We start from the raw sequence: 10,584 nt of genomic DNA, 5'->3' as shown, positions 1-10,584 counted from the left end.
ATATTCAAACACTTTATTTTTGAGGTTAATTTCGTTGATTCCAAATAGTTTTCGTTGTATTTGACTTTTGAGTGTTACATCGCTTTTGGAAAAATATAGGGTTGTCAGAGGTTCAGATATTGAAGAGTCAATCACCATGGGTGACTTGCTTTGGACTGCTTACCATATTCACAAGAAAGATAAAGAGTGTCATTGCTAAACTTGAGAATAGGGAGTCCTCTAACCATCTCTCCAGTGACCAAAGTGTTGATGTATCTGAAGTTGAGATGAGCGAGCTTGCGGTGCCATAGCCAGCTCACTTCAGATACAGCTTTGGAAAGGAAGCATAGCTGCGGTTTGCCAATGATGAGAGAGACATTCAGAGGATACATGGTACCCTCGGATCGTGACTTGATCAAGCAGGTGCTCCTATCACTTGTCATTACATAACACAATTGATCATCAAATTCAACTCGATGGCCTGCTTTACATAGTTGGCCAACACTGATGAGATTGTGTTTAAGGCTTTCTACATAAGCAACCTTTTGAATTGAGAAGTTCCCCGTAGTGAGTACACCGTCACCTCGGATGATTCCATTTGCCTTGTTGCCGAAGGTAACATTTCCACCATTGCAAATTGGCCTGAAATCCCGAAGGTACTCTAACCTTCCGGTCATGTGCAAGGAGCAGGAATTGTCAATTAACTATTCATCTTCTTGTATCTCCTTGCCCAAAGCCTGAGAATTATACGGTTAGTTTAGGCATCCAAACTAGTTTAGAGCCTGGAACAACAGGTGAGTTTATGAGTGATGCATGGACTGGTTTTGTGTCAACTTTTAAACCTAGTCCTGGGTGTTTGTGAAATTTTGGAGTGTTGTGTGTTTTTGTAAAGTTACGAGGTTTCTGATTTTTGCAACTACACTGACACTCACAGGTTCAGATTTTGTCTTTTCTTCTGACACCTGGTTTAGTCAGCGATCTAAAGCAAGAGTTGTTTGGCTTTTTACTAGACCGAGATTGAAAAGATCTAACATGAGTGTTGTTAGTTTTCTAAAAAGTTCGTTTTGAAAAAGGTTTAGCACGTGTAGATCTTTGGGTCCTTTTTGTTGGATTTGGTAAAACACCCTTCCACTTGTTGAAATTTTGACATGACTTTAAATGTGTTGGAGTGGGTAAAATACCTTTCCATTTTGGATCATCTGAGGAATAGATTTGAAAAACACTGTTTCGAAAAGACTTTGTACTCTTTTGAATTGTGTCAGATGAATTAGGAGTTACTGTTGAAACTGTAAATTCCTTTTTGGGTGTTTTCTTGGTCGTAGGTTTTTTTTTAAATATTGAGAGAAAACAAATTTTTCTGGACTTTTGGATTTTTGAGATCTGACATGCTTTTTGTTTTTTGAAAAAATTTGTCTATTTATGCCTCAGGAGCGAATTTCTTCTTTGAAAGCCTTTTTAGCTAAGGATTTTGGTGAACCGCAGTCTCTGTTATTCAACTGCGGTTTCCTAGAATCCTTTGAAATTTTGTAAAAATGTGGGCTTGAGTCATCAGAACTTGAAGATTCTGGGATTTGAGAGCATTGACTTACTTTAAAGTTTTCTATGGGTAATTCATGATGAATCATTTGAAGAGTGGCAGAACTTCTGTTCTAAGACTATGGTAAGGGTGACTTGACTACCGCAGAATAAGTCTTAGTTGGGACTTCAGTGGGACTTTTGTGGGACTTTTAACTGCAGTGAGGGACACTTCGGTCTGAGGACATGTATGGAAAGTCTTTAGAGATTTCAGTGTCCTTAATGACAATTTCTTCATCAACTACGGATGAGTTTTGAGAATTTAGAAAGGTAGTGCCATTGATAGGAATTTGATCATATGTGTGACCCGTAACCTCAGGCACAATTTCATCAATGACACAATTGTTTCTTAGGTTATGCAGTCTACCGACATGTGTTTTGATATCTTCGGGAAAAGTCTTGTCATTGACTGTGAAATGAAATTCTCGGTCTAGAGGGACATACAGTCTGTCTTTGTTGAACCGGGTGAAGAATCCATTACGGTAGGATATCCATTTGACCAACCCCAATTGTATGTATTGTCCACGGTTCCATTATTTACCAAATTTTCAATAACTCCACTTTCATTGAACAATTTTTCAATTAAAAGATTTAAACGTACAATTTCACTTTGAGCTAAATCTCTCTGGTTCAAAGCTATCTCTAATTGGGTTTCACTCAACATTCTTGCATCTTTTTCTAATTCTAAATCTCTTTCTAACATAGCCATTTTGAGTCTTTTGTTATCCATTCATCCTCTCACATGGAACATCTCCTGGGACGCAATGTTTTTCTCATCTAAGGCTTTGTTATAGTTTGTAAGGACGGCAGCACATGTGTCATTAAGATTATCTATGTAAGGTTGACAATCATGCATGCTATAGTTTAGAGTTTGGATCATGAGTTTACATGTTCGACGATGCTTAGAGTTCCATCCTTTGCCATGTAGCAGTAGTTTTTTTCCATCTTTGTAGACCCATCATCATCCTCAGTCGCCAACATGCATATCTTCCCTTTTCCATTGACACTGCTGATGGCTTCATCTTCGTCTCCAGATGACCAGACTTGATGGTCTCTTTTGACATGGGCTACATATGCCCTTGATTTCTCCTTTTCTTCCAACTCTTGAGCCATTCTAAGGTAGAATGCTCTGTCTTTAACTACATTAACCTTACAATCTCTTGCAAAGTGATTCTCTTTGTTGCATTTGTGACAAACTACAACATCAGTCTTGTCTTCTGAGGCAGTACCGGAGTCAGAGGTTTGAGTAGGCTGCGGTGCTTCCTTTAGTTGAGTATTGTGAGATTGCGGTGGTGGATGAGAACTTTTAGGATAATGTGAGTGATTTTTTTGTGGGTTGAAGTTACGATTGAATGGTGCTTTGTTGAATTGTTGATTTTTGCGAAACGAGTGAGGTGGCAGTCAGTTGAATTGTTTGCTAAATAGAGCAATTGCCTTTTGAAATTCTTCTTCTTCATCATACTCTGAATCAGCTTCATATGACTATGGTGAAGTGTCATACGAGGGAGCGTAAGGTTGATTATGTGGAGTTTGTGCTATGAGAGGAAGAGGTCCTCCAAAGTCAGCACAGTCTTTGAGTACGGTGGATTCATGTGCTTGTAGTTCCCCATAGAGTTTGTAGAGTGACAAGGAATGAATCTTTCTATCGCCTTGGACTATCATTTTAGCCGTAGTCCAATGTCTTCTCAAGCCATTAAGGAATTGAAGATTTGTTTCATGGTTACTGCGGATGGTGCCCGCATTGGACAACTTGGTGACAATCAAGTTGAACCTTTTGAAGGAGTCTTCCAAACTTTCACCAGTGTGAGCTTTGAAGTTGTTGGACTCATTGAGTGCAGTTGTAAGCTTCTTGTCTTGATCTTGTTCTGAGCCTTCCTACAGATTTTTTAGAACATCCCAGATCTCTTTTGTTGATTTGTAATTTATGATAATATCGAAGTTTTCAGGAGCAACTCTACAGGAGATTTCATAAAAAGCAACAACATCATTTTCCATTTTATCGAGATCGTCCTTGGTGGGACAGCTAATAGCTGGTTGACCTCCTCCTAGTCTTGTTGTAGCTCTGTCAGTTTGGAATGGTGTAAGGACTGGGACATGTGGTCCTTCTTTTATAGAATGCCATACATCTCTACTAAGTCTCCTTAAGTATCTTTCCATTCTTTGTGACCAGTGATGATATTCATTTGCAACCAGTATTTGGGGTCGATTAGAACCACCAACACTGTTGGAAACATTCAAAGATAACGATTGTGCCATATTTTGAAGATTTTTTTGTTTGAGAAATGAGCTTCAGTGGTATAGAAGGCTCTTCGAAAAATCAAAGTTCCGATTTTCAAAAAGCAACCACTATGGCTCTGATACATATTGTTGAGAGAAAAACTTTGAGACACACTTGAACAAACGTTAGAACAAGTATATTACGGAATAGTTAATCTTGAAGGATCTAAAAGCTCAACAATAATATTTAGAGTTAGATGTTAGAGAGTTAGTTGAGGAAAAGTAAAGAAATGTAAATGACAACAATTATTATATCAAGTATACACTTAAGCGGATTCATAACGAGGAATGCATTCAATCCAAGTTAATAAGTGAGATCAAACTTAGTAATTAAGTCACAAAAGACTTGCTCCAATGAAAGGTTGTAATCGATTATGAGAGTAAGAAGAGTGAGTAAGAGAGATGGAAAAGATAACTTCAGAGATGTGTATTAGAATTAGATGTGATTCTTAAAAAAGTTTACAAGAGAATGAGCTCTATTTATAGAGACTCACAAAGATCACTAGATCACATCTCTAAGAGTAGCCATGCAAGGCATACTAGACAATAGAGTGTATTACAAAAAGACAAAGTAAAGTAATCTAGTAAAGACTGCGGTAGATAGAGACTGCGGGTGGTGACTGCTTATGAAGAGGCTCGACTGCGGTGGCATGTTGGTTGCGGTAGCTGAAGTTCAAGAGGGTCACTTTTTATGATTCAACACTAACACACTCCTGGTACACCAAACGTACGTGCTGCCCCTCCGTGATCCTCATTGCCAAGTATGCTAAACGTACCCATAAGTACGCCCAGGCTACTTAAGGGACTTATTCTACTATATTTAGAATTCTTCAATGGTTTCAAGGCAATACCTGATTTGCAGTGTTACATCGGTCACACAAAGATACCACTCATGGTAAGTATAGTGAGAAGACTCACCTCGTAAGCAATCAAGCAAATACCCTCGTACACGAATCTCAAACTAGCCTCCACCTAACACATAAGACAATTATCTCCAATTAATACCCTATTCACGACCCTAAATAATCAAGGGTTATTCTCTCTTTCTATCTAACTCTTGAAATAGGTAAAAGACCATTTTACCCTTCCATGGCTCCCTCAAACCTTATCCTGACCAAACCTTAAAGTCAACAGAAGTCAATATTCGAGTCAACAGTCCATGTTTGACTCGACTCACCGAGTGCATCTACGTGACTCGTCGAGTCTCCTTGTTTCCTTTGAATTATCGCGAAAATCTAACTTAACTCGTCTAGTTGTCTCATCAACTTGCCGAGTTACCCCTGCCCAGACTCATTGGGGAAAACCCTAGCCCACTCGTCGAGTCAGCTCGTTGACTCGGCGAGTCCTTTCAGTCTGAATTCTCATTCAGACGTTTTAAAGCAAATCTACTACTCCACACTCTAGATCTAGGCTCCCAAGGCTCGAATGTCACGTAAAGCTTCGATCTTTATGTTCATGCATGGCATATTTTGCTCCAAAATGCCAATACAACTCCAACAAGGGTGTATAGGAACAATAAGTCTTATATGGATGAATAAAGTTGGGACCTTTGGATTCTATGAACCTCATAAGGTTCGGATCTAAAGTCTAGTTCTCCTGATAAACTCAATGCACTCAATGTCCCAATAAAAAGCTGTTAAAAGCCCTGACTTCCATAATCATGAGATCTAACCAATAATATGAGAAAGGTGTAGGCTTTTTACCTTCCACAGAAGCTCTAGTCAATATAGCACTAGATCCAACAGTTTCTCCTTGTTCCTTGTCGGATAATCTCTTATTCTCCTCAAAATATGCACTAGAATACTCAAAGATTAGCTCTATAACTCTCTTAGCTCATTACAAACGTTTAGGGTTTCGCATAGGGGAGTTGGGCAGCTGATGAGGCGGAAATGAGGACATAAGTTCTCTTAAATAGGCCCCAACCTCGGGGATTTAGGGTTTCACCTTACAACACTAACTCGGTGAGTCAGCTCTCCAACTCGTCGAGTAGATCACTAAACCCACGTGGCCAAATCGAACTCTACTCAACGAGTTAGACTCACAAGTCGTAGAGTCACTCATGAAATCCCAATAATAAATAATAAAAGAAATACCTAGGAGTCATGATGTTACAACTACATAGATTCATCAATTCATTACCATTGCCCTTCACTAGAAAGTAGTAATCTAAAAATTCCTTTAACGAACTTATTTTTTTAGGTATCAAAAAGCTTTATGAAATAGAAGAGAAAGAATAGCAATACAAATACCCTAATATTACAAGTCTAAAACATCTGTACATTCTAGACTAGTCTTCGAAATATACTTGGCAATTCGGAAAGTACGATTGTCAGATTCCAAACGAAACTACTACTAACCACCGCCAACTTTGGAATGAATATATGTACTCAGAAATGACGCATTATGGAGAAAACTGTTATTTTTAAGAAATTGAAAAAAAAAATGATTATTTTCTTTACAAATCTAATTTATTATAATGAGTTTACTTAATTTCTCCAATATAATTTTTCTTTAAAAACAATATGAAAGTACATTTTAACAATAATGATCGACAATCTTTAGGGTTAAATTTATAAATAAATTTTTTATTGTGAGTTCTTTTCGGAAAAACAAAACCTTAGAGATTTTTATTTTCGTTTTTTTGGAAAAAAAAAAAAAAAAAAAAAAAAACCTTCAACTTTTATTTTTTAAACGGTAGGGTTAATGTCTAGAAGTTAGTATCACGAAATTGTTCACGCCAGGGTTATAACTCGAGATCTTTAATCTAGGAGACAACGACTCTACCAAGTGGGCTAGTCCCACATTCGCAAAACCCTCAACTTTTTATTTTATTGTTTTTTTTAATAAAACCGTCAAGTTTTTTATTGTTTCCCAAAAACCCTCGACTTTCTCTTTTAAAAAAATACCCTCGGATTTTATAAGTAATTATTAATGAAAATGGTTAAAAGAGTCTGATTGAAAGATAAAAAAAGTACAAAGTTTTTGTCAATGAAAAAAATAAAATAATTTTTTAATTCGAAAAAACCCACTTTGTAAAATGTTTTATGAGATTAACCTAATCTTTTTTTAAAAGAATTTGTTCATAAATAATTATTCCGAAGTTTTTTCTATTTTTTTATATGCTTTTATAAATTTTATGAAAGATGCAAAATAAATAAATAAATAAAAGCCGGTACATTAGTTTTACTAATTTTTACGAAAAGGTTCTTGACATTCCATGATAATTGGACACATCAATCGTCGATGATTGCGATATACTTTGAATTTATCTTTGATTCCTCTTCACTTCCCAATCCAATTACAGAAGTAGGTCCACTTGAAAGTCAACAAAACAATTTGTCTACAACATCAATAGTGTTATAAATGGATGTGACACAACACCATATTCATTACTCTCTCATATGCACATCTCAATTCCCACATATTTTCTATCCACGAAAACCAAAATATCGAACGCATGGTGGTTGCTCAGCCTTCTCGTTCTGGTTCCTCCGGTGGTGGTGGAGGGATGACTAATATTGCTAGCTTCGGTCTCCATGTCGTCACAGGGCGGTGGTTCATGGTGTTCGCCTGCCTTCTCATCATGTCAGTCGCCGGAGCTACTTACATATTTGCTATATACTCCGGGGACATCAAATCCTCCCTTGGGTATGATCAAAGCACCCTTAATCTCCTTAGCACTTTCAAAGACTTGGGTGGCAATGTTGGAATCATCTCCGGGTTAATTAACGAAATCTCTCCACCGTGGGTGGTGCTCCTCCTTGGCGCCGGCATGAACTTCTCTGGGTACTTCATGATTTGGCTGGCAGTCACCGGAAAGATCGCAAAACCACCGGTTTGGCAAATGTGTTTGTTCATTTGCATAGGTGCAAACTCACAAACGTTTGCTAATACAGGAGCTTTAGTCACTTGTGTACAAAACTTCCCGGAAAGTCGAGGGGTGGTTTTGGGACTTTTGAAGGGTTTTGTAGGGTTAAGTGGCGCAATTATCACTCAACTATATCATGGCTTTTATGGGCATGATTCAAGATCACTCATCTTGTTCATCGGATGGCTTCCAGCAGCTGTCTCCATAGTTTTTCTTCGAATTGTTAGAATCTTGAAGGTTGTTCAACAGTCAAATGAGCTAAAAACTTTCTATAATTTTTTATATATTTCATTAGGGTTAGCAGGGTTTCTTATGGTTATAATCATAACTCAAAACAAGCTTCAATTTTCAGAGGCAGAGTATGCTGCCACAGCTTCCGTTGTTGTGGTTCTACTCTTTGCTCCTATTGGTATCGTGTTCAAGGAAGAATTCAAGCTTTGGAAAAAGAATCAGGAGGTGGTTCAACATCATTTTCCGGTGAAGGTCATAACCGAGAACCCAACCAGAAGTAATGACCTTGTCACGCCACCGACACCACCGCCGGAGAAAGAAGTTTCTTGCTGGAAAACCGTTTTTGCTCCACCGGAAAGAGGAGATGATTTCACTATCTTACAAGCGGTTTTTAGTGTCGACATGTTGATACTATTCACCACCACCACCTTCGGCGTTGGCGGCACTTTGACGGCGATTGACAACCTGGGTCAAATCGGGCGGTCTCTCGGGTACCCAAGTACGAGTATCACCACCTTCGTGTCTCTCGTGAGTATTTGGAATTATCTGGGTCGGGTCACATCCGGTTTTCTTTCGGAAATCCTTTTAGCAAGGTATAAATTTCCACGTCCATTAATGCTCACAATCGTCCTTTGTGTTTCTTGTGTGGGACATGTCATAATTGCCATGGGAGTACCAAATGGGCTCTACGTTTCATCGATCATAATGGGTTTTTGTTTTGGAGCTCAATGGCCATTGATTTTCGCAATCATATCTGAAATATTCGGGTTGAAATACTACTCCACTTTGTACAATTTGGGTGGTGGTGCAAGCCCCGTCGGAGCTTACATCCTTAATGTGGTGGTCGCCGGTGCACTTTACGACAAAGAGGCAGAAAGACAAATGAAAGCGAAGGGATTAGAACGAGAACATGGGAAAGATCTAACGTGTACAGGAGTTGACTGTTATAAATTGTCTTTCCTTATTATAACTGGTGCGACAGTTTTTGCAGCTTTTATTTCGTTTATTTTAGTGATAAGAACAAGAAAATTCTACCGAAGTGATATCTACAAGAAGTTTCGGGAGGCAAGAGAGGCGGCAACCGCTCATACTGAGATGGTGGTGTCACCGGTAACCACCGTAGAACCACCGATGCCATCAAAACCACCTCAAATGGAAAGAAAGAGAACGGAAGAAGACGTAAGTTGAGATAATTATAGCATGTTGTTATACTGTAAAAGGAAAAGATTAAGAGCGAAGAGCGAGACGTAATGTATTGTAATATATAAACCACGTTGAATTCCAATACAGTAGGAATCTATTTACGAAGTGATATTTGTATGCTTGTATCATTTCTATTAAAGGCAAATATTGTGGAATATTATGTCCAAGGAGAATTGTTATTTTTTTTTTTTTGCAAAATAATTAATAACCAACTTTTCATAAACATTCATTCATTAGAAACTAGGTGATTACATGGGTTTAATTAAAAAAATTAATATGAAATTTTAATAATTTGAATAGTTTGAATTTATAAGAAAAATAAGAAAAATTTTGAATTATTAAAATTAATGAGACTTTAATGTATTGAATACATTACATATATAAACCATTTCTAATAAATATTTTACATATATATTACCTTACATATTGAATGTGGAATTTTAATTTAATAAAATGAAAAATATAATAAAATTTCAAGTGGAAAATAGAAATTTTAAAAATTCTAAAAAATGTCATGTGTCCAAATGAATGAGAAGATGACATGTGGCAAAAAAAACCTTCATTTATTATAGTAGATAATTTAATTTCATCAGTATTATGGTTTCTTTAATAAATCTAAATCAAGTTAGTTTATACCGTATACGGAAGGAACAAACAAAACCTAACCTATAGATATACCAATTTGTGAGAAGAGAAATCCATCGGTTTTGAGGTTTGGAATGAATTGGACAACATAGTTAATGCTGGAAAACAAAAGATCAATAATTGATATGCCAAATGTTTGTTGTATTATTATCGATAGTAAATGAGACAAAGAAAGTTTGATTTTGACAATAATCTATCTTTATTCTATTATCATTATTATTGTTTCTTTTTTGTTTGTTTGTTTGTACCGGGGACATAATTTTATTAAAACCCACACATGATACATAGTTAATGCTAGATAACATAGTCTATCTTTCCCTCAACTAAATAAATACCAATGGGTATAACATTTGTAGGAAGGATACAATCCTTTTAAATCATGTTGTTTCCCTCCTTATAAAAGGAAACTGACTTATATATAACATCTTTTTTGGAGTATACACCAATTTATGCTTTTAAATTATTATACACAGAAAAAGAACAAGATTAAATTACACAAATGGTCATTGTGGTTTTGGATATTCTGCGTGTTTGGTTTCTAATTCTTTTTTTTAACTCGGACCGTCTCTAACATGTAATTTTGTTGTGCGTTTGGTCATTGTCAGATCTAAAAGGACTGTATTGCCCTTAATGATATACTTTTATTTTTTAGTTCTTTCTTAATTATTTTAATTATTATTAAATAAACTAAACTATTAATATATTTTTGGAAAAAAAAACCCACTCCACCTTAAATCCTCTTATGATTCCTTTCTAGTTCAGACATCACTTTTGGTGATCATCTCGAAACACAATTTCAGTTCTCC

The 10,584-nt window shown here is 36.6% G+C and overlaps 1 protein-coding gene across 1 annotated transcript; it reads left to right on the top strand.

The window, feature by feature from the left end:
* Positions 1-7,207: 7,207 nt before the first annotated feature.
* LOC145086223 (protein NUCLEAR FUSION DEFECTIVE 4-like) lies at positions 7,208-9,300 on the top strand. Its single transcript, XM_079023972.1, has one exon. It carries the CDS (start codon positions 7,289-7,291, stop codon positions 9,116-9,118), a length of 1,830 nt encoding a protein of 609 aa, XP_078880098.1. The 5' UTR covers positions 7,208-7,288; the 3' UTR covers positions 9,119-9,300.
* The last annotated feature ends 1,284 nt before the right edge of the window (positions 9,301-10,584 follow it).

The sequence above is a fragment of the Lactuca serriola genome, chromosome 2 (genome assembly GCF_051521515.1).
Source record: "Lactuca serriola cultivar US96UC23 chromosome 2, Lser_US96UC23_V15, whole genome shotgun sequence".
NCBI lineage: Eukaryota > Viridiplantae > Streptophyta > Magnoliopsida > Asterales > Asteraceae > Lactuca > Lactuca serriola.
The sequence above is the reverse complement of the archived record's forward strand: the minus strand, read 5'-3'. Positions and strand labels throughout refer to the sequence as shown.